The sequence below is a fragment of the Cupressus sempervirens genome, chromosome 3 (assembly GCF_028749045.1).
Source record: "Cupressus sempervirens isolate cs-2001-9-10 chromosome 3, ASM2874904v1, whole genome shotgun sequence".
NCBI lineage: Eukaryota > Viridiplantae > Streptophyta > Pinopsida > Cupressales > Cupressaceae > Cupressus > Cupressus sempervirens.
In genome coordinates this window covers 122,318,979-122,344,347 of record NC_143120.1, presented here as the reverse complement: position 1 = coordinate 122,344,347, position 25,369 = coordinate 122,318,979, and the positions used below count along the sequence as shown (strand labels likewise).

The 25,369-nt window shown below is 35.5% G+C and overlaps 4 protein-coding genes across 7 annotated transcripts in view; 2 read left to right on the top strand and 2 right to left on the bottom strand.

The window, feature by feature from the left end:
• Positions 1-7,094, top strand: part of LOC149565080 (uncharacterized) — a 36,746-nt gene extending 29,652 nt beyond the window's left edge. The window contains exon 5 of the mRNA XM_089823335.1: positions 6,918-7,094. Within this exon, the coding sequence (XP_089679461.1) occupies positions 6,918-7,094 (177 nt within the window). The remainder of the gene's footprint in view (positions 1-6,917) is intronic.
• LOC149565077 (nuclear pore complex protein NUP54-like) overlaps positions 1-18,893 on the top strand; it is a 143,805-nt gene extending 124,912 nt beyond the window's left edge. The window contains exons 7-9 of one of the 4 annotated variants that reach the window (XM_089817011.1): positions 17,846-17,947; positions 18,166-18,297; positions 18,432-18,893. In XM_089817011.1, the coding sequence (XP_089673137.1) occupies positions 17,846-17,947; positions 18,166-18,297; positions 18,432-18,533 (336 nt within the window). In that variant the 3' untranslated portion in view covers positions 18,534-18,893. Of the gene's footprint in view, positions 1-17,845; positions 17,948-18,153; positions 18,298-18,431 lie in introns of all 4 variants that reach the window. The other 3 variants (XM_089817010.1, XM_089817013.1, XM_089817012.1) reach the window with 3 other exon arrangements.
• On the bottom strand, positions 9,136-10,045 carry LOC149565079 (uncharacterized). Its single transcript, XM_089823334.1, has 2 exons — positions 9,815-10,045; positions 9,136-9,672 (listed from the first exon to the last, which is right to left on the bottom strand). The coding sequence occupies exons 1-2, from the start codon at positions 10,043-10,045 to the stop codon at positions 9,256-9,258; spliced, it is 648 nt and encodes a 215-aa protein (XP_089679460.1). The 3' UTR covers positions 9,136-9,255.
• Positions 10,042-10,922, bottom strand: LOC149565078 (uncharacterized). Its single transcript, XM_089823333.1, has 3 exons — positions 10,625-10,922; positions 10,357-10,509; positions 10,042-10,049 (listed from the first exon to the last, which is right to left on the bottom strand). Exons 1-3 carry the CDS (start codon positions 10,836-10,838, stop codon positions 10,042-10,044), a joined length of 375 nt encoding a protein of 124 aa, XP_089679459.1. The 5' UTR covers positions 10,839-10,922.
• Positions 18,894-25,369: the final 6,476 nt, after the last annotated feature.

Here is a 25,369-nt window from a genome sequence, read left to right as displayed (position 1 = left end):
TTGTATATTGAAGAAGCTCGAAAGGTCGACCTAATTATCATTTGAGTAGGGTATATAGGAAGATGTTTTGGTTGGGCAAAAAAATCATAAATATGTATGCAATCAGTTGATGCGAACTTAAAGGAAGCTTCATTAGAGTAGAGCAAAGAAGAGATAGAGTTGATTGATGTGATGAACTTCAGAGGAGCTGCATTGACAATTAAGTTGTAGTTTTGGTTAGTTCACTCATTGAGTTTGTTATCCTGAAGATCTGTTAAATACAATTGCTAAAGTAATTTGGACAGTGTGCTCAGTTGTCTTCCCTCATGCTCCTAACAAGGCTAGAACCTTTTGACAAAAGTTCAAAGTCTCCTAATAGGGACTAATGTACTGATTGTATTGTAGTTGGCTCCTAATAGGGTCACATCCTTTCACAAGGAATAATATTTATATTAGTACATCATCTTGTGGGCTCCATCCCGACCAGATTTTTCCCTCTAATTAAGGGTTTCCCTAGTTAACAAATCATTGTGTCATTGTGCATGTTTTATCTCTTGGCATTGCTTGCTATTTTGGTTAATGAAGTTGGATTTAATAAATTGAATTTAATTTTCAATTGGCACACAATTGATTCACTCCCCCTCCTCCCCCCCACCCCCCCCCCCAAGTTTTTTGTTGGTAGACTTCATTTTCTAATAGAAATTCCCCACACAATCCTCTCCTCAATACCTTGGTCTATGAGGGTCCAACGATAGGCCAAATTCCATTAAATTTGAGGACTGTTGAGAAAGGGACATTACAATATTTGGTATGTTGATAATGACCTAGGCTTATGATGAAGGGTGTGCCCCATAATACCACAAACACATAACAGAAATAGAGAAACAAAAACATTTTGTGAGATCAAAATATGGACATCTTATTATCTCCAAAAGTATGGATAAGATTTTAGAAATGCAATCTACAAAGACACATGGATGCCTTCCTTACAATATTTGGTAAGATAGAGATGTGAACCATGACCCATAACTGCCCTACACAACCTATGGGCCTTCCTTATATAGGCAATTTTCCACTGCCAAGGAAGGTTCTAGACATTCGCCCTAACCTTTGAGGTTAACCAACCATAAAATTGTATTATTTTATAACATAGAATCGGCTCAAAACAATTACAAATTATTAATATTTGGATTTTCAGCTAGCCCAACTTCCAGAGACCATAACTTACAAACCGTTGACACGATGGCTATTATAACCCCTTTTGGAAATGACAGATTTTTTTCTACATTGGGCAATTGTGCAAGCGTTTATTTGCTAAGGTTTGACCTCATTTCGGAGCCTCTTAAGGCCTTCAAAATTGAGCTTAAAGTTTTTATATCAAAATTTCATATAAAAAATCTGCAATAGCTTCAATACATAAGATATGGTAATGAAACTCGTTTGACAGACTGATATATCTAAGATGAACCTCCATCTATGAAATTAGAAAATTTTGAGTTCTTATGACCAACTTACTAAAAATAGTAAGCTTTCACAAATAACAATTTTGCTTTGAAACAATCCTTATTGAAAAGACAAATAGAAATATTTTTGGGTGATGCAACATTGCCCTTACACCCTAGATGCTCCTACATCAGCACATGACTCGATATAAGAGTAAGTTTTTGACTCTCAAAAGCATAAATGGAGAGGTGAGATTTAGTGATAATTCATCAACCAAGGTGGTAGGTAAAGGCACACTTCTTTTCAATGATGGTGAGACTAAAGTTGAAAATTTTATATGTAGGTGGTCTAGAACAAAATTTATTGAGTGTGATTTAGTTATGTGATTTTGAACATAGCTTGATTTTTAGTTCAAATTTTTGTAAGATTAGTAAAGATCGTGTACACACTAATGATGTTGGTAGGGCAGCTAACAATTTCTATATTGTTGATGATGTTGATGTTAAGAGTGAAATATGTTGTTGAAGTGTGATGTCTTTGTCTTGAGATAAAACTTAATAATAAATGCTCATTAAATAATACAATTTTAATAAACAAATAATTGTTTAACAAATAAATAAATATTTAGATATAATCATGATGTAAATAAATTAATGTTATTAAACTATTAAAAATTTTATTATTAAAGTAATTATATTATGAACATAATACTGATATACTATTATATAAAACATAAAAAAAATGTAATTATAATATATACATAAGTAGTAAAAATTAAATAATAAATAATTTAATTTAAATGGAGGCAATTACATATTGATAGATCTACTAAGCTACTAAAAGATAAGATACATATTGATACATCACAATCAATATATTAATTATAAACATTTACAATACTGTTAGACATATCCATCAAAATGAAAAAGGTCACGATGGGTGAAGTGGCACAAGGGTTGTAAGATTCCAACCACAAATAATATTGAAGAGGGGATTAATTAGAGGAATGTCTGTGAATATAATAACTAGTAATAAAGAGGTGCGAATACACTAATGAGACGCCACCTTTAACATCAGAATTGCTATATATGAACGGTGGAAAAGAACAGTTTCCGGAATGATCATCCAATCAACACCTAGAAAATATCTAGTCAACAATTACAAAAACTGAGAGATCGAATGAGGATATTTATGGTGGTATATGGAGTTTGATCCTCGATTTGGAGACAGCCAATGAAAGTTGACTATGTTAAACAAGAACTTGGACAAGGAAATAGTTCTTCCTCTATTTGACATTGATCAGTGTAATTATTCTTTTATTTATTTAGGATATGGGAACATCCAGCATCATCATCATCATCATCGGAGAGCCATTGTCGCTAATGGTGCATGTGTGTGTGATCTCTATCCAATCTCACCAATCTGATGTGAGTATCAGCGACGGGCTCCTAGACCACTTGGTTCCTCTGGGAGAGCTAACCGGAGTGAAGAAGGAAGTGATAGGCTAATGAAGGGACATAGATCTAGAGGGAGAAAAATCCCAAAGAGTGAGATCCCGAAGATGGAAGGCCTCCTGGAGATAGAGTGCAAGGCATCGGTGATCATCATACCTGAATAAGGATGGGGACTTGTATTCTCTCAATAGGCAATATAACCTCCCTAAAATATCATTGTAGATCGGACAATAGAACAGGAAATGGATCTCAATCTTAGCCACACCCATATTACAACACTGACAAAACCGCTCATCTCTGCTAGTCTGGTGATCTATCTAGATTCAAAGCCGGTAAGAGCCAACTTTGAAAGAGCCTAACTGGATACGTAAGGCATAGGGCCGCTGCCAGGAATAGTAGGATCAAATAATAATACCATCCTGAATGTCAATATAGTGCTCTACATAGAAGGCCATACGTGGTGGAGGTCCCCGGCGGGTTGACGCAAGTCACATGAATAAACCTCTTGTAGATGTCCATCCTGGTAATCTCATTCAATTTCGACTAAGGGGGGAGGAGATGAGCGAGAGCGTCTAGGGAGCATTGAAAGGGAGGGAGGTGGTAAATACCAATACCCATGGAGAAGGGAAGACTGGAGGCCTGAGCATACCAACATTGAGTGCGACCAATAAGGTCTGAAGTTGCAATCGAAGCTGAGGAACAGTACACCAAGTATCTAACATCAATAGAGTCCAAAAAGGCCCTGAGTTTGTGAAGTAACCAAGCCAAATCAAAGATCGTGCAAAGTTTGAAGGGATGAGCAACAAACTTGGCCAAGATAATACTAGTAGTAGTAATACTGGTAAGAGTAGTTGACTGACAGTGGATGAGGCGTCGAAGAAGAAGAGTTTGAACCCTATCCACAAAAGTCCAATCAATGGCCAATAGGTAGGGACCCCAGGCGATCAAGCCATAAAGGACAGTAGGTCTAACCAGGGAGTCTAAGATATACATGTAGACTTGGTATCCTGGTAGTGGCGTCTAAAGCACTGTCTCTCAAGTAAAGCAAGTGAACTTAGCCCCTTGTTACCTGCGACATCATGGCTGGTCTCAAACTAGAACACGGCCCAAAAAACCTAATTCCCAAATAGGTGTAGCTAGGAGTCATCTTGATCTCGGTCCCTCTAAAAAAGAAGTGGAGATGAGAGGTTTTCAAGAAGTTGAAAACCATAACCTAGATCTTACCCAAGTTAACCACCAACTATCGAGAATCCCAAAAGAAGGCCAACCTACCCAAAAGATGTTGTAACCTATCGAGGGAGGAGGACAAGAGCACCATGTTGTCAACAAAGAGAAGGATGGAAATCAAAACCTAGTGAAGATGACACTCATCCTCAGGAAGAAAGAAGCTCCTCAAATAGGACTCAAGCTCATCAATGCATATACCAAACAACGTAGGAGAAAGTGGGCAATCGTGCTTGACCCCAATAAAACTCTAAATGAAATTGGAGAAGCCTAGAGGAGTCCTAATACGACCAACTACCCTCTCACAAAGTCTAATGATGGCCATGAGTAGAACCTCTGAGATCCCAATATATTTGAGTTTAAAATAACACTGACGAGGGGATGGAATCAAAGGCTTTGGGAAAATCTACAAAGCACTAGTAGATTTTCCGAGTAGTGTCGAGCCTCCTCAATGATGGCTCTGAGGGTGAAAATATGGTCTGTAGTTAGAAAATCTACTCTGAAACCAGCCTGGCCTCTGGCCGTGCAACCTAATATAACCATCTTGTGAGAATAGTATGCAAAACTGTGGCATAGAGTTTGGCAAAAGTATGCCAAATCATAATGGTCTTATAATTGCCTGGATTATAAAGATCAATTATGATAAGGATAATAATAGAATATATAGGATTAATATTGGAAGGGTGTGATTAATGATTGTTAAGAAAGAAGAGTTATGGGACATATATTTACCAAACGAATTATCATTCTTCACATATAATATAAAAATGCATTACAATCATGTATAAAAGGGAGATCAAATTTGACACCATTGAATGGAAGTACGAAAGGTGTATATCTAAAACATCATCAATCTCTAAGATGCAAGTTAGTATATTAGATCATGTCAAGTGCAAGAATTAGATGTAGTGTGGATATCAAAATAGTTGTCTCAGTATTCCAAGATATTCAATAAGGGGACATTGTAGTGGCCTCAGCGCATGATTCTGTGGGGGAAGCTTCCAGATAAGGAGTTGTGAAGGCTTTCTTCGAGATTGAAGTGTTGATACATGATATTACAAATCTATGTCAAAAATGTGACACAAGATCCTTTCTCAAATAAAAATCATGGTAGTCATGAAGAAGCACAAGTTAGAGATAAAGATACTAATCAAAGTGATGTTGATCTTACCTATCAACTTTAGAGTATGCCAACCTTATTAAGAATACATTAGCATATGATGAGTTCACATTGCGACCAAGAAGTATATAGATATTACCATGAAGGAGTGGGAAGCCAATAGAGCTTAGAAGATTTTCAACCATAGCCACGACAACAACCTAACCATTTGGTAATGTATAAATTTATTTTGATTATTATTATCAATAGACATCTAAAGATATAAAATAAGGGAAAGAGTGATAATTAAGGGAGAACTGTCAGGGCACTCTATTGTAGTAGCAGTCAGGGAAACTTTTATAAGGGCATCCTATTGTGTTGTAATTTAGGGAGAAACACTAAGGGCACCCTATTGTTAGTACCTTGTTGAGGTTGCAATTAAGGGAGAATCACTAGGGCACCCTATTACAGTAGCATGTAAGGGAGAATCGCTATGAGGGCACCCTACTCCTTTGTGATTATGGGAGAACCACAAGGGTGCCCTATTAGAGAAGAAGCTTGGGCTGCAATTAAGGGAGAATCATGAATGGAACCCCATTTTAGTGATAGTTAAGGGAGAACCGATGTAAGGGCACATTATTGCATTGTAAATGAGGAAGAACTTCTAAGGGTACCTTATTTTAGAAGTAATTTAGGGAGAAGTGCCAAGGGCACCCCATTATAGTAGCAGTTAAGAGAGAACAACTAGTAGGGCACCCTACTAGTAACACTGTGATTATGGGAGAACTACTAGGGCACCCTAGTAAAAGGTAGAAAGTATATCACTAAAGGCCTAGAAGAGATACTTAAACTTTTAAGAAGGATGGATATGCCAAATTTTGGATAACCATAAGGCCTTACGAAGAGATAATCATAATAAGATGCTAAATAGATTGAGGACTATTCTAGAATGGCCATATGGTAGCTAGAGCCCTAGGAGACCCTCCCCAAAGAGCTTGGAACCCGATTATAAACTCTCATTAAGGATTATTTATCAAGGCTCATCATGGAACAAGCGAAAAAGGAAGTGCTACAACAAATCAAGATAATTATTATCTTTTCAAGTTGTTCAAAAATTGAATAATATGATGAAATGCCCAAATTGATAAATTATAATTATGAATGTATTGCAGTTCTTACCTCAAATTAAAATTACTATTTTAGGATCATTGGATTAGATATCAACATAGCAAGTCACCACTTACATTGGAGATTGAAATTGCTTGAGGACAAGCAATTTTGGGAAGGGTGGACTGTGATGTCCCCATCTTGAGATAAGACTTAATAATAAATGATCATTAAATAATAAGATTTTTATAAGAAAAAAATTAATTAACAAATAAATAAATATTATAATATAATCATGATGGAAATAAATTAATTTTATTAAAATATAAAACAATTTATTATTAAAGTAATTATATTATGAACATAATACTGATATAATATTATATAAAAAAATAAAGTGTAATAATATACATTAGTAAAAATTATATAATAAATAATATAAGTTAAATTGAGGTTATTACATATCAATACATCAACAATCAATATGGAAATTATAAACATTTATAATACTGTTAGACATATCCATCAAAAGGAAAAAGGTCACGATGGGTGAAGTGGCACAAGGATTATAAGCTATGTTCCCTGGGGACCCGTACCCGGCCTAAAACCAGGAGTTTCGAAAACGGGGACGTCCCGAGGATGGGGGAACGGGCATGGGACGTCCCCCAGCCGTCCCCAAAAAGGGCAAATTACCAGGAGACGTCCCGAAACTTGGAGACAACTGTTTACTGCATAGGTTAATTAAGAAATGCACACAGATGATGAACACAAACAACAGAACTCGTTAGATTATTCGCATATTCCATAACATTACATTATGCTTCCTTAGATGAATGATAATTTACAATGATCTTAGACGGGATATAAATACTATCCGCGAACCTTCGCGAAGGAGTCCGTTGGCCACAAACATTATGTCTGCTACAAACTATTTACCCGTTGGCTACAGAATACAGAAACACCGACGACAATCACCCCGTCAGCTACAGAAACACCGACGACAATCACCCCGTCGGCTACAAAAACACCGACGACAATCACTCCGTCGGCTACAGAAATATTGACGACAATCCAGTCGGCTAACACCATCCCCCCCCAAAAAAGAAAAGTTGTCTCTGGACGACAATTACAAAATATCTGAGACAAATTAACAAACAAAATATATTAACAAAGTGACTACAACAAGATAAATCTGCTTCTGTCACATCACTTCCACATTCATCTCGTGCCTGTATCAGTCGTGAAGTGTGACTAGTTGAGAAGACTTGAAGCTGTTGTAGACATGGAGTGTCTGTGTACCAGAGGCACTGGGAGTAGGTGTTGGCCGAGAGGTTGTCTTGGTGGATGCGTAGAGAGCTCGGGAGGAGCTGATCATCCAGTTGGAGGCAGTGCAGCGACATTTGGCTCAGGGTATCGAGGAGTTGAAAACAAAAAAAACAGCACAGGTGGCTATCAAGGTCATTTTCATTAAGGAGGCAGTATTGTGTTAGCAGAGGCTACAAGCACGGGACGAAGGTGACAATGATGTGTCAGAAGCAGATTTATCTTGTTGTAATTAGTCCATTAATGTATTTTGTTTGTTAATTTGTCTCAGATATTTTGTTAGTCATCAGGAGACGACTTTTCTTTTTGGGGGGGATGGTGTCAGCCGACTAGATTGTCATCGGTGTTTCTGTAGCCGACGAGATGATTGTCGTCAGGGTTTCTGTAGCCGACGGGTAAATGGTTTGTAGCGGACATAATGTTTGTGGCCGATGGACTCCTTCGGGAAGGTTCAACGGATAGTATTTATCAAAGAAACGTGAATCGGAATCGAATCGGAATCGGCAAGGCCGAATCGAATCGTGAATTGACAATAAATCGGCAAATTTGAAAAAACCCTTTAAATTTAAAGATTTTAACAATTTAAAACTTATTTCATGCACCCTTTATTGAATATAACTTAAGCACACTATAACATCATTAAATAGAAGTTAAAACTTAACATACATAAACATGGAACATAAAATCCATCACATACGTAACTATGTTATCTAAAATGTAAATTGTAGGCTAGCTGAAGTAAATAGAAATCAAATGATCATAATGATTTAAATCATAGAATGTATGTAAGATGATCCATAAGACATCAAATCATAAATTTATGTAAGAATCTAAGATGAAGATCCATGAAAGTTTGAAACATATGTCTATCAATGATTCAGTATCAATATCTGTAAACAAAATATAAAAACAAGGCTCCAGCTCAAGCCTCAGGCTCATAGTCATCATCATCCTCAACATCATCCTCAAGCTCGACTACAGCCTCAGCCTCAGCCTCTGAGTATCCAGTCTGCCTAGTAGCAAGGCGTCTAATGTAGGTCCTAGAGGACTGTCGAGCCATATCTCCCGCATATAAGATGGGCTCACGAATGTCGCTAGGGCCTATGTCTGTGCGTGCACGTGTGCGTCTACCAATGCCTAAAGAACGTGCTCTAGCTGCCTCAGCCTCTATATCCACCTGGTCAATCCACGCACGGTCTTCCTCAGTGAAGACTGGATCTACAACCTCTGTGAGCCACTCTGATTCTGGACCAATCTCCTCTAGAATGATCGGAGAGGAGTCAGTGCCCAAAATCTGTCTGATCCTGAGACGGAGGTTGTAATGAACGAAGACAAGATCATTCAACCTCTGCACTGTCAACCTGTTTCTCCTCTTCGAGTGGATGTGCTCGAACATGGACCAACCGCGCTCACATCCAGAAGCGCTACTTGGCTGACTCAGAATACGAATGGCAATTTTTTGAAGTTTTGGGGTTGTGGCCCCAAACATTTGCCACCATCTATCTGAAATAAGGGAAAATAAAAATAATTAGTCTCATTTACAAATTACAAATTACAAGTTAACTCTAAAATTACATAATCAACTTTAAGTTTAGAATCTAGATTCATGAACATTGAATATATTATTTAATTTTTACCTGGCTGTATTGTTTCCCGAGCATCTATGGCTACCCTGCTAGAGAAAAGTGGCCCTTCTTTATTATTGAACTTATCAAGCTCAATAATTGTAGCACTGCTATCCTCATCAGTACTCAACCTCTGGATCACTGTATATAATCCGGTGAGAACCTCCTCATCCGCCTTGAAGTCAGGACGAAAACGAAATGCCGAATTCAAAAAGTAAGCTGCTGCATGGATGGGTCTGTGGAGCTGATTCTGCCATCTCCTATCAATGATGTCCCAAATAGGGGCATACTTCTCCTGCACTCCTGCATACTGAGCTCTAATGGCCTCCTTGGCCCTATCCATGCCCTCATATATGTAGCCCATAGAGGGCTTCTCCCCATCAGTAGTTCGTAGGAGAGATACAAGGGGCTCAGTGGCCTACATATAAAGTAAAACAAAAATTTGAGTCAAAAATTAAACATAGAATAATTCAATAATATAACTTAAGGTAAAACTAAATCATTAAACAATTAGCATAGTAAACTGTAAAATATTAAATGTTAAATTGCAATAAAATTACCTTAAGGATTTCTCTAGCAGGTTTCCAAAAACCATCATCATCAAATATGCAATCCACCACATCTATCCCTACAGTGGTCATAGCATAGGAAGATGAAATCCACTCCCGCCCAACAAACATGCTCCTCAAATCATCCCTTGATGTCAACAAGGACTGCAAGGTGATGAAATTCGAGGCAAACCTCGTGATCCTTGGACGAGCTAACTCTTTGTCTCCTGTGTACTTCCTCATTGTGCTAAGGACAAATGAATGATTATAAATTAACTTGCATATGTTTTTTGCCCTTTCCACACATGACTTGACCCACTCAAGTTTGTCAATTTTCTCCAACATGAGGTCAAGGCAGTGTGCTGCACAAGGGGACCAAAATATGGTGGGGTGCCTCTCCATCAAAAGTTTTCCTACAACAATTTTAAGATAATTAGAAATTCAAACTTCAAACATGTTAGAACTTAGGAAACTTAGAAATTCTAAGTTAGAATTAGAAAAAGTTCAAAATTCAAATAAATTTATTTTCAAAACTTAAAAAGTTAAAAGTTTACCTGCAGCAACATAACTTGCTGCATTATCCGTCACCACTTGCACCACATGTTGTTCCCCCACCTCTGCTATAACTTCTTCAATAACCTCACATAAGTATGTGGCATTTTTTACATGAGCAGAAGCATCAATGGATTTGAGGAACATGGTATATCCTACAAGTAACAAAACAACAAATTATAATTACTATTAGCAATCAACAAATCAAAATTTGAAATAGTCAATCACGATTCAAAATTATGTATGTAGGAAAGTAGAATGATCAATCACCTCCACAGGATACAAGAAAATTGAGGAGTGTTCTTCCCCTCCTATCTGTCCAACCATCAGTCATGATGGTGCAACCCTTTTCGATCCACTCCTTTCGGTTGTCCTCAAGCTCATGCCTCATATCCTCAACCATTTCCTCCAAGAGGTATCCACTCAACTCAGCCTCAGTTGGGGCTTTAAACCCCGGACCACAAATGGTAACTGCATCTATCATGTTCTGCCAATAAGGAGTCCTGTCACAAATAGATAATGATATTGATTAGAAATTTAGATGTCAAAAACTAAAATCATAAAACAAGTAGATATAATTGAAGTTTTACTTTTACTTTTAACTTTAACTTTGAAGATAACAAAGAAAAAATAATCAATTACTTGGTTGCAATAAATGGAATGTTGCAAAAGTACCAGAATTTGCAAATATCTTTTCTAGCAGCATCATGAATCTCCTTGTTCAAACCCATGCCCTCAAGCGTGGGTTGGGAGCCAGGAGTAGTGCGGGGCACAAAGTAACTATCCATTCTGTTTTTCGCACTCTAGGCCGCAATAGGTTGGTGTTGGACTCTCTCTCAGTATGAGACCGACTACCACTAACACTCACATGAGCACTAGCACTAGGATGAAAAGGAGGCCTAGAAGAACCCTCTCCAACACAACCTACGGATGCGGAAGCTGATGCAGATGCACTTGCAGATGTAGATGCGGTTGCGGATGTGGGAGCACAGGAGCCAATACCTCTTAACCCTTCAAGTTGCATTTTCTTAGTCAACTTGTCTTGTTCAATTTTTTCTAATGCCACTAAACAAGAGCATTTTGCCTCAGCGGTTTGATGAGTGCAAACTGTGACATCATGGCCAGGTATGCCAGCAATGTGGTATTTCAATCTATAGATACCTCCCGAATTTATTTTTTCTTTGCAAAATATACATTTTGTTTGATATTTGGTTCTCCCAAGAAACTCTTCATTATATTTCCAGCATTCATCTTTTTTACCCATTGTGGAAATTGGAAAATGAAAGCAAAGGGCTGCTGCAATAAAAAAATTCATGTAAAAAATCAAAGTTTGCAACTAATAAACAAAAACTACAAAACAACAAACCCTAGTTTGCAATTTAGTAGTAATAAAAAACATTCAAGATTTGCAAATGAACACTAAAAAAATTGAACAAAAAATGCATACTACACTAACATGCAAAAAAAAAACCAACACTTACCTCTTGCAAATGAGTTGAGGAGTGTTGATATTGACTCCTTAATGCTCCCAATGCAATTTATGGCCTCCCCAGATGGACTTCTGATCTCTTTGGTGCTCTTCCTTCTTGCCGGTTGGAAACCTATGGATTCTCTTTTCTTTTCTTCTCTCTCACTCTTCCTCTCTTCTACTCATACTAAGCAAATAGAAGGCTCTTTAGGGTTATAACAAAGAGGAAAGTCAACTTAGAAAGCAAATAAAAAACGCGTTTTATTTTTTAAATTGAACTTTCTATCCTTGCTGCCGCGGCCGATTTCTGGAGATTCACGATGGCGATTTTGGCGATTTTTGCCATGAATCGCCGATTTTTGCCATGAATTGCCGATTTTGGCGATTCAGGCGATTCACAGGAAAAAATCGCCACCAGCGATTTCCGATTCCAAAAAAATCGGGAGCCATGAATCTTATCGCGATTTCGGCGATTTCGGTGATGTCATGGCGATTTTTGGAACTATCTATTTATATCCCGTCTGGGATCATTGTAAATGATCATTCATCTTATCAAGCATAATGTAATGTTCTGGCATATGCGAATAATCTAAAGAATTCTGCTGTTTGTATTTCCATTGTTTGTATGCATTGATTTATTTTACCCGTACGGTAAACAACTGCTGGGAAAAAAGGGGGGATGGCGGTACGGAAAGGTGATGCCTAGATGTCCCCCAACTGTACTAGGTATGGCCAACTTTTAAAAAAAAAAATTTAATGCAAACAAATTAAAAAGTGAATATTAAAAAATAATTTTAAGGCTCCTTACTAGGTCACCGAGGTGGGCCCCACCCCTCCAAATCTAGTAGAGGCAGAATAGAAGTAGTAGTCTACTTCATTTTTCTATGTTATGTTTTTTATGTTGAACGTCAACATGATTATGATACATTGATACTTATTACTTTATGGCAGACCTCTAGCCTTTGGCCGTATATTTTTAGGCATATTTAGATTTAGATTTTCAGATTTATCATGTTAATCATTATGATAATGTTCATTGATAATGATATGCATTTCGACAATTGAGTACTAAAATTGGATATTATTTCCTAGGTAGCATTCAAATGTGTATGTTATGGTTCTATAGTGTCTAAATGACATGCTTTGTGCTTAGTTTCATATGAATGACGTGTATATTTGCAAATTTCAATGTATATTTAAAAATTTTCCTATATATATATATATATGTATATCTGTCCCCCCTTCATCCCCAAAATTGTCAAAAAAATTTGCCATCGTGGAAACCTGTCCCGCCGTCCCCCACCGTCCCCGTACCGGAAACTCGGGGGAACATAGATTATAAGATACTAGCCACAAATAACATTGGACAAGGGATTTATTAGAGGGATGTCTGTGAATGTAATAACTAGTAATAAAGAGGTGTGAATACACTAACGAGACAATCTTTGACATCAGAATTGCTATATATCAACAGTAGAACAGAACAGTCAGGGAATGATCGTCCAATCAACACCTAGAAAATATCCAGTCAGAAAATATAGAAACTAAGAGATAGAACGGGGATATTTATGGTGGAATATGGAGTTTGATCCTGGATTTGAAGATATAATGAAATCCAACTGTGTCAAACAAGAAATTGGACAAGGCAATAGTTCTTCCTCTATTTGACATCAATCAATATAATTATTATTTCATTCACATAGGATATGGGAACATCCAGCAACTATTTCATGTAGGGAAAGCATTGACATTACTCAGCTTTGTCTAGGACAGCATATAGAAAACTGATAAAAATAGTATGCATGTGTGGATATGTTCAGCCAGTCAATGATTTGAAATGGACAAGACAATAAATGATCTCGTCAGTCATTTGTAATTTGTAAACACAGTCAGAAAAGATAAAGAATGTCACAGCCAGTAATTACGCTACTGAGAGGACAATTTATATCTCCAAGTCAACGATAATAATGTCTGGATAACTGTCTTCAGATATAATCGACAATCACAGATACCTTTCCAACCATTAATATTCCTCCAATGTTCAATTGATTCTTCATATCCGGAAGAGATATTATATCAGCAAACAACAATCAAAAAGAGACACAACTAACATCAGAAATTATCATCATTAATATCAGAAGAAGAAATACAGCAAGGGATAAACAATAAGACTAACAATTTCCTTATCAGTAATGTGACAATCTATTTTAGACAAGATTGACATGTAAGTTATAATGAGAGTACTGGCAAATGAAAATAATAAGAAAATTCATTGTTAGGAAAATCTAAATAATCATCCAACTATTGATTAGCAAAATATTTATGTATAATGATAAGTGATCCTTCTTGAGTTATGAGAAAGTACAAAATTAGTTAAACATTATTTATGATCAATAAGTAGAAAAGATATATTACTCAATTTTGACAACGATAATGAGAAGACATCATGATTATTTTCCACTCATCATTAAGAAGGTTAAAGTAATAACCACCATTTACATGTAGATAAAGATCAATTATAATAAGAATAATTATGGAATAGATAGGATTAATATCCATGATTTGGCAACTGTCATTATTAAATTTGCGGAAATTCCAAAGGAGAATTTGAATTTGGGTTTCAAAACCTTGGATGCATGATGGATACAAATATTTGGGTTTTGGTGATTTTGGTGGTTGTTAGTTATCAGTTTTGTTCTCTACATTTGCAGATTTGCAAGAAGCTTCTTCAATGGATTAAACTCCATTGAAGGTGAAAGCTTGTGGAAGGAGACCCACAAGTATTATATGAGGAAAGGCCAGAAACCCTTGTTCATAAAGGACGTGCTGATTCAGAAGATTTCATTAGGGCTAAAGAAAATTTGATGGATTGTTTGTTGCTTCTTTTCCAGTTTCCAAGTTTATTTTGGGTGTTTGTTGTGTAATTTTCAAATGCAGTTTTGTTATTTTTCTATTGTATGAGGCTTATGAATATGTTACAGCAGTATGCTTCTGTTCTTGAGCCTATAATCATTCCTATGTATTATTTATTTCATTTGATGTGCAAACTATTTCAGTTGGACAAGTCTGGAGTAGATAGGGTAGCATTATTTTGGCATAGCTTGGTGATTTGGGTTATGAATTTTGGTATGTGAATCCATAGTCAAGCTTTCTTTATAAATCTGATTTTGAGACCTGTTATATGTTGTTCCGTGTCAGAAAATGAATGCAATAATGTTTATGGAGAGTTCACTCAATGGTTGTCTACTTTGTAACAAGACTAGTTAACTAGTTTGGATGTTTTCATTGCATGGTATGACTATTTTCAAATCAAATTTCCAGTTCTGACTTATATTTCTGATTTTTTGAGGTTAAGGATATTACACAGTGGATATGATTACTTTTATGGATGTGGAAAGCTCTATGATGGTATTGGTTTTTGACAACTATCAACTTCTGCCCCCACTCCTCCAATTCACTTTAGCAGTGATTACTGATTTTCAAGTGTCCAATATGGGTCAGCAAAGAAGGTCATAAAGATGCCCTTTAAACTTATATAATCCATCTAAATACAACGAATGCTCTTCAGAACTGCTGTGATCTACACTATAGAGCCAGTCACCTGCCCTAGGTTTTATACAATATGAAATCAAGGCTGCGATTGGGTAATGGACTTGTGTGGCTCGCAGAACAGAGTCAAATTAGCATGTACCATCAAACCCTTTTCCAGTAGCTACGCCTTATGATATGTGTGATAATTCACTACACCTAGAAAAGGATTGAGGTGGCTCACCCAGTCAGTAATATGATATGAGATAAGATAAGATAAACTCTTAAGTTTATAAACAAGCACATCCAGATGCCAGATGAACAAAAAATAATTTTGTGACATTCATTTATCAAATTCTCCTTGTGCTGGCACAACTATTTGAAAATTCTGGTGGCTCCAAAACCATATGAAAACCAATAAAGTAAAATGTTTGACGAGTCTGAAAATCCTGAAATGCAATTCGTTGATGGCAATAAATTATTTTCTTGTTAATCTTGATTGCCAAGACCTTGAAAATTTGCACAAATCTCCGAATTAGCTCAACATGCAAAGCCTATGTGGAAATTGCCAGTGCCATAGGTGAGGGTTTTCATCCTCATCTCCAGAGAAGAGAGCCAACAGGGTTTTCATCCTCCTGGATCTCAGAAATACGGCCAAGGGTTTTTCCCTTGGATGTGAGATCAAACAGATTCAAAATGAAGAATGACAAATGAAATCATGATAATGAAATGAAGTTAGGCACTTCCTTGATCGTGAGTTATTTAAAATTTTGTAATCCTTTAATAGACTGTGATGAGTCATTTTGTATAAGGAGGTGGACCATGGGAAATGCTTTCGAACATATTGTAAAATTCTTTTCAATACACTGGCATTTGGTTAGTTTTTCAATATTGACGATGTTTTCTTTGTTCTGATACCTATTTTACTAGGTGTGATTGAATTGGAATGCTAGTAAAATTCATTTCTAACCCAATAAAGATCTAATATTTTATAATGCCACTTAAATGATTCAAGCACACACGTAGTAAGTCTTTTGTCTGTTCTCTAATTTCTCTACCCTTTGGCCCAATAGATTTGACACTGATCTGAATTGCATAAAATTGATCAAATTTCTTAGACGTGTTTTCATTTTCTTCATAGTAATGATTCTGTAGCAAATTAATACAAATCTTTTTAAGTCCATTTAATTTGATCAAGTAAATTTGCATTTCTCTCACACCATCAGTAGATCCATCTTGTGCAAAATTCAAGGTTCTCTGCTACCATGATAGTAAAGTGTACACTGTATATCTGTATACTTCTTGAGTAAATTCACCTTAAATAGAACTATAGCAAAACACCCTATGGACTCGGAGCCAAAAGTGAGGAGAGGAGACACCCTTTTGCAAAGAACTAGTTTTCTCTTGTACCTCCCTGAGAGATCCAGGCAAAATGATAATCTGATGCCCTGGGATCATCTCATTATGATAAATCCCTAAGGTGCAAGGCTGAGAACCCACAATGGAGATCAATCCATATTCTTGTGAGGGAGAGCAATAAACCTCATGGGGATGTCTCGCTACCCCAAGGACAGTCGAGGGACATCTCAGATGTAGATGGGAATATCAAGCCGTGTTGAAATGTATCCCCGACACAAATAAAGATGAAATATGCATTCCGTGCATACTAGAAATGCTTTTAGAGACATGGATATGGGGTAAAGGGCAAAGACGTGTACTGTGAAAAGCTGATGTTATATTCTACCGAGTGTTTAATTGTTACAAGTGCTACATTGAATTATACTTTAAGTAAAATGTAGGGTACGTGCCAAAAAGATGTTTATTTTGGTCTATTCTTGCATTTAATGAGGGGGAAAATGAATGATTTTTTCTCTTGGATGTCTGCCTTTTTTTACACATGTTTCTGGATCATCGCAGTTTTGCACCTACAACCAGGGCAATTGTAAATATCAAAACTGAGAAACTATTTTGACAAACCCAACTATGAAGACAAACCTAGTAATTAATTTGTCAAGAATTGTTTGCTTATTTTTAAGTGTTTGGTAAATGTAGTTACAAATCTGATCTGGTCCTGATTTTTTGGCTTGGAGGGATTTGTCCGTTGATCTAGATTTTCAATTGCTAATTTGCTATAGAAATTTTCTAAACACTAGCGAGAATTTGGATTTCTGATTTTTTGACTTTCAGAATGAATTTGACTTTTTGAAACTAGAAGCTTGTGGCTTCGAAGCAGAGAATGAAGAGAAACGAATCAGTTTCATACTAACCCCTAGCTATATGTCTGGTTTGCTTTTTCTTTGCGGGTCTTCCAAAAAAAGGTGAGGGTATGTCCACGTCTGTTCCTTTGTCAATGGTAAATGGGATAAACTTTCTCAATATTTCAGTCCATTTTATTAATATTCTGATTTTTCCTTTTGATGATTATTTGAACTTTTTTTATGGTTCCTCGTGAAAGTTGGGCAGTGTCATTTTGATCTACTATTGTCAAAATTCAGGTTATGAGGATGGTCGAGGCTCTGGAAGGATTTGCTCTTTTTTTACCAACAGAAAAAGAAGAAGCTCTCTTGGGAGAAAAATTAATTGCACTTTCTCGACAAGTAAGTAAATGATCATGTACAGCTATGATAAAATTGCATTTTTTATTGACGTGCATTATCATGTTAAAGTTCAGTCTATATGGGAATCAGTAGAAAATCTGAAATACTCTAGCAAAATTTACAGCCGGAAATGATGATATTAATTTTTTCATAGCTTTATAATATATATTTGATGTGGAAGCTGAACTTTGCTAATCTACAACCAGTTCCAATGTCAGGGAGCAGAATCACTGAGGAGGGTACGTGCACTTTCATCAATAAACCAAATGCAAGATCGCCCGAGAGGAGCTGCCACATTGTCTCTTGAGTTGGAAAAAATTGACGATCAATGCCTGGGTGAAATGCAGGAGGTTGAATTCTTGTTGAACAGAAAAAGTAGCTCTTTTTGCAGGCATTTTAATAAGTGAAGGAATTACAGTGGTATGGATATTTTTTTGTGTTATCAGTATCCAAGATTACTGACTTCTCATTTTTAAAATTGCAGGTTATAAACCAACAGACTGATGCCATTTCTTGCCTTGGCAATTTGCTAAACACGGATATGAGAAATTTGCAGATTATGAAGCCAAATGAAACAGACATGTGAGGTGGATCCCTTGAGAGTGTTTTGACAAAACTTTGAGTGAATAGAAGACTGGGGAAACAATTCAGTGGATCTGGACGACTCTTCATGGAATTGCCAATCTTTTCCATTTGTTGTTTTGATCCACGTATGATGTCTTTTCCTTTGAACAAACCAGTCAAGTACTCTGCACAAATTTATCTGAGTCTCTTCTGTAGAATTGACGGTAATCTTCTCCCAACTTTAATAAATTTTTGTTATAATCAGTATTTAATTCTGACAAACATAGAGAGATCAGAGTCGTTTAAATTCTGCCCTTAAACTTCTCACCTATAAGAGGTCAACTTCAATCTATTCAATGCCAAAACTAAGTGATTTTTTATCTTTTCTTTGTAGCTAGTAACGAATGTACCGTGTGTATGCTGTATCGACTCACAACATAATGTTTCGATGGTTCTATATTCTATTAGTTAATTATTTTAAACAATCTAGGATTTCCTTCAATGTATCATGATTTTCTTCTGCTGGGTCAAATATTGTGGGAAAACTCTAATCTCTGCTAGTCATCCTTACTTTGTAGTTAATCCAATCTAAAGAACCACCCTTGATTTTCATATGTGCAATAAAATTTGCCATTGAATCCACCCTGGATCTGTAGATATCCCCATTATACTGTATTAGCATTGTTTTGCTCGAAACAGGGTAGTACATCTGATATGAATACCGCCTGCTAGGTTCTTCCACTGAAAATAATGCTCACTTAATATAAACACTTATTCTTATCTTACCATCGTCCTCTCGTACTCGCTACCTCTCAATTGGCTGAAAGGAAACAAATCTTAGTTCAAGAGAATGATGCACCAGTACATCGCAATTATACTACTGCCAAGTCTATAAGGCTGAACTTGAGCAAGAAACTCAAACTCGAAAGTGAAACATTAATCTCAATAGTTAATTAAGCTAGGGTTTTGACCTGTAATATCCTACCTGCAATGTAACTTTTTTAGCTCAAATTTTGCATTAGACATTTAGGTTTTCAGATTCAAGATAAATATTATGCTTCTAAAAGAATCTTTGTAGATATTAACTAGTCTTTTATACTCAACAAAGCAGATGCTAGAATAAAAGTTAGCAATAGGTAACCTAGCTGGAAGGAAAATCTAGATTACCAAGAATTACAAGGAAGTCATTAGAGGGTGGAAGGAGAGGTACAATGCACTACTTGACTAGATCAGCTTCAGCAAATCAAAAACCAAGTTTTGTAGTCTTAATCCCATTGTGTTAAATAGGAAGGTGGTGTCTACTCTAAAGTGGATATTACTAGATTTGATTGAGGTAGTCTTGTAGAATTGAATAGCAATTCCCTGATGAAATTCTTTTAAAGGGGAGGCTTCATCACTAACTTTGTCGTAATCTCTTTCAATATGCTTGTATAAAAATGGTCTCACGATCTCTTCTAGTATGTTCTTATAAAATTAGTCTCGTGTACTAAATTAATGTTCATTTTATGATAACTTAAAACATTACTTTGCCTTTACTCATAATTTTCTTTTTACTTTTACAATATAACAACTATTTTCTTTACAAATATATCTAAAGAATGTACATGTTTATAAGGGAGTAAATTGTTTTCAAATAACATTGCTTGGCCAAGTGTTTGTAACCCATTGGTCATTTCAAAATTAATGACAATTAACTTTCAAATTCAATAAAATGTCATTAAATTTTTACATAATTGATTGTTATATGAATGTATGACTAGATTTGATTGAGGTAGTCTTGTAGAATTGAATAGCAATTCCCTGATGAAATTCTTTTAAAGGGGAGGCTTCATCACTAACTTTGTCGTAATCTCTTTCAATATGCTTGTATAAAAGTGGTCTCATGATCTCTTCTAGTATGTTCTTATAAAAGTAGTCTCGTGTACTAAATTAATGTTCATTTTATGATAACTTAAAACATTACTTTGCCTTTACTCAATTTTTTTTTTACTTTTACAATATAACAACTATTTTCTTTACAAATATATCTAAAGAATGTACATGTTTATAAGGGAGGAAATTGTTTTCAAATAACATTGCTTCGCCAAGTGTTTGTAACCCATTGGTCATTTCAAAATTAATGACAATTAACTTTCAAATTCAATAAAACGTCATTAAATTTTTGCACAATTGATGTGTTATATGAATGTATGAGAATAAATCAATTTTGATATTATTATAGTTAGGAGAAAATGACAAATTAAAATAATAAAAAAAATATTCAAATCTCTTCTCTTCTCGTAACGAAATAATAAATGCTAGGGTTGCTAATTATTATTCATACTAATTTGCATATGCACTTAACCTAATAAAGGCTAGGGTAACTCCAAATAATTGTGCATGACAAAATAAGTTTTCTTTTATTCAAAGGAAAAATGCATGTCTATTATATGTTTTAGGTATAAGTTTCTTTAAATACATGTTATCTCTTCAATTATTCTTAGAGGACTCTATACGTCAAAGTAAAATGGGCCCTTTTTCAATTCAAAGAATATATTTTCAGACTTATGACCTTTGAATAGACTCAATAAGTTATACTTTAGAAATTCTTTTGAGAAAAAAACTAATATAAGCATGAATATGGATCTAGAGTGTTAGTTATGTTGATCTTATATCTTCAATCATGAGCCTAATCTAACAACATGAACCTTTCTTAATGCAATTTGTTCTTGCAATTTTATAGTTGATTTGACAAGTGCTTGTTATAGAATTCCATCAAAACAATGTGTCCAAATCTCAAGCACTTAATCAATAATAAATGGGAAAATTGGGAAATATGGACAAGCTTTCAATATCATTGACCCAAAACTATAAGCCTAAACTTGGTCAACACAACTTTTGGTTATGTATGTACCTTCACTCTTCCAAGGTTTTCTTTGACCATCACAATAAAGGAGTTCACCTAGTTAAATCAAACATTCAAATTTGGCACAATAATTTATCTTACAAGATTATTCATATGGCTATAGTTAGCTAGTCAAGGATGCTACATCAATGTTTCATTTAGACCCTCAAATGTTTTTTGAATAGAAAATATTTTGTCGTGGGAGAATTTGAGCGATAGGATGAACTTTCAAATGGAATCTCAAAATATCTCATCAATGTGTCTCCCTACTTTTCAAGAGACCACAATTACAATAATATAAGTATATTATGTAAGGTGCACAAAACATATTTCTTGACAATCCCCACATGTTATCTACATTGCATAAGGAGTTGAACAAAATACAAATTAATCACTAGTAACAACCAATGCCATCCATGACTTTCCTACAATTCATTTTTCTTATGGGATTCATTAAAACATCACTAATATATTTCAATGTATTATTCACCATCAATTTATTATGATCTTCCAACATCTCAAATGCATCTAGGTTTGAACTTCATTTAGACACGTACTTTGAAATTGATAACTTTTTTTTCTAGTATCATCAACCAAGGAAAAAGGGCAAGCCACACAAGCTTTCCCCACAAAGATAGGATGTTGTATAAAAAAAGAAAAAGAAAAAGAAAAAGAAAACCTACGTGTAGTCCAAGCCAATCAAACATAACTAAGATTTCCCTTTCATCGTTCCTTTATGGGAACAAAGGGTCATATTAAACAAGGACTGAGAAGACTTCGATTTTTTACTTTTTATTATTGTCCATCCCTCTTCTGCCCTAGCAACAAATTTCTACCAAAAAATCAAATTTGAAATATAAAAAACCTCATCCTAGGAAGGCATAGAAGATCCCAAGGAAGGACTAGTAGTAGTAGGAATCACATACATCTAAGAAGGTTGCACATACTTAAAGATTTGACAGGGCCAACACAAATAACACAACTAAAAAAAGTATGAGGAAGAAAAGTAAGACGATAAAGAGAGCAAGTGCCAAAACTAGTAGTTAGCAATGAGACACCATTCACCTGATCAAGAAGAACACTTCCAATGGGAGTAGCAACAATATAGACAACAATTCACCTAGAAAAAAAATGCCTAATGAAGGACAATCATTAGTAGCAACATATGGAAAACTTTAGGCAAAATCTTCATAAGTGTCATGAGAGTTGTCAACCACCAAGTCCACACTAGAATCAACAACATTAGAACATGGAAAACTCTAGACAACTGCCCAAGAGACAGATTTCTTCCAAACTGTGTAATGTTAAGAAGAGACCCCATTCTGCCAAACAATTTTTTCTTTGTTTCCATCTTGCATTGCATTGACACATGACATATCTTAAAAGATCTAGGACATATGAAAGGGTTGCCCTCATAGTCAAGTGGATGAATCCAAGACCTCGAAGAAGAATCAATCATGATCTCAACAATGAGACCTTTAGACATCCTTATCAACCAAAATGCAAGTATAAGTAGAGTGCCTAATATCAAGAGATTCATTAGCAATCATCAGAAAATCCCCAAGAGCCTCACCCACTTCCTCAAGGATGGAATCCAACCATAGATGAAGGGGAAAGTTGGGAAGCTTCACTAGAGAGAAATCCTACTAAATAGTTCTAACAATAGATTGAAATAAGAATGTCAAGGTTTAATCATCAACATATGCTTATCATCCGAGTTAAAGAATACAAAATCTTAGTTTGGTTTTCCACAATCTCAATTTTTGCAATGAAGTAGCCATATATCATTGAAATAATGTAAGTCGTACCTGATAATATTGGTTCCCAATTTTGGGAAACCCACTCGTGCTATTGAGAAAAACGTGTCCACAAACCTCTAAATCTACAAATAAGAACATAAGAAGAAAAACATAAGTTTTGTTTGTAGCCGCCTCCTCAACCTTCAAAGAAATCTTAAGGGCAATAGGAGTACAAACAAGAATAACTTTCACAGACAAAGACCCCAACAGAAAAAAAATTCCAAATAGACCATAATGCCCTAGCAGATGACAAACAACCAGGAAGAGATCCAAAGTCAACAACAAAATCCCTTGTAGCATATGGTGAATCCCTAGCAGATAGGGAAACCCTAGAAGACAATGTAGTACCACCAAAACTACCCTCAACAATGCCATATTGGGAACCCAGTCTAGATCTAGAGGAAGCCCTAAAAGTAGAAGATGTCAAAACCCCAATAGGATGCACAACCCTATCAGATGATGAAACCCCAACAGATGACAACACCCCAAAAAGAGAAAAAACCTTGACAAAATATAAACCACCCTCTATAACTTTGGATCCACTACTTGGAAAAGTCCTAATATCATATGATAAAGCTCCAAGAGATGAAAAAGCTTGAGGAGACAATAAAGATCCTACCACTTGAACATCAAAAAGTGAAGCTCTTGAAGATGACAAAGGAGGAACAACCCTAACTTTAGTCATTTCTTGATTGTTATTCCACTAATTTATAATGACTAATATGGCAATGAAGATTGTCATTATAATGGAAGACAAATTTGTGAGTGGTTTGGACATGTAAAAAGGAGTTTGGATTTTAGAAAAATGCTGGTGAATTGATAAAACCTAAGTGATATTCACTAGGTCCCAACAACCTTGTATGAGAATGAATGACCCAACAAGGGAGCTAGTGATCTAGTACACTTGGTAGTGACTTTGCATATGGGTTTTTGGGATTTCTCACCTCATGTTTCTAATGCTAGCCTAATTTATGAAAATCATGGGAACAAATTGTATGTGCTAACATATCATCCCTAGAATTCTAAAGGGATAAAGAATGTTTTCCCCAAGGATGATATATTTTTGCCTCAATTCATGAGAAATTATGGATTGTATATTTCTTAGGCACAACAATGACTGTGTTGTGTGTAATGCATGAGAATATACAACATAAGGTTGCTTGGTACTACTATGATGGTGTTTGTAGGGTCATGGAGGAGAGGGAGTATGGTAATGAATGTCCATTGGGTATGTCAAGGGTTGATCTGCAAAAACAGCGGCCTGAGAATAGTGATATATAAAACATAACATTGGAAGCTAAGAAAACTTAGAATGTACAATAATAGGTAGATTAATAGGTCATTTTTGTAAAAAAACAAGTTATGCATGATAGAGTAATATCGTTAAATTTTTTTTAAAAAGCAATTAAAATTTATTATTTTTAAAAATAATTTTTAATAAGCTATATAGAAAAAGGATGACTTTATGGGACTCATTGAGGCATGACAAAGAAGTTGCATGAATGAAAGAAAGAAAGTCAGCAAACAATAACCATGTAGTTAGCTATGTAGCTTCAAGCATTAGGAGTTGCTCCCAACAAGATGGTAGTGCAAGATTATTTAGAGAACCAAATTTTGTGAATCAAATTTTAAAGAAAAATGAATCAACAAGCAGATGTAAGAGAATAAAAGTTGGGAATAATCAATAATTGTAAGAAATGATTTTATAAGAGAAGGAAATGACTAATCAAGGTAAAATATACTTAGATTAGAAGATTGTGAGTATAGGAACTATCTAAGGAAGTTAGACTTAAACAATTGTTCACGTTATAAAACTTTATAAATATTACTACAAATGTGATGATGTCCTAGTTGAGATAAGTCCACAAAAATATGGGGAATTAATAAACGACAACTTCAAGATAATTGAAAAAGAGATTAAGGAAATAGGTTTAAATAACACATAAGCATGTTATAACTATGGATGCTAAAATGGGTGATAGCCCATGGCTATACAGCCACGAAAATGCACTTCCTTTACATTGCTTTTTCTAACTTTCTAAAAAATTAACTAAGTCCTCTCCTTCATATGAAAGTGCATTTTCGTGGCTGTATAGACATTGCCCAACATATATACTAGAAATTTTGAAGTATTTAATTTTCAACTTGATGGGACTATAAAGAGAAAGACATGTA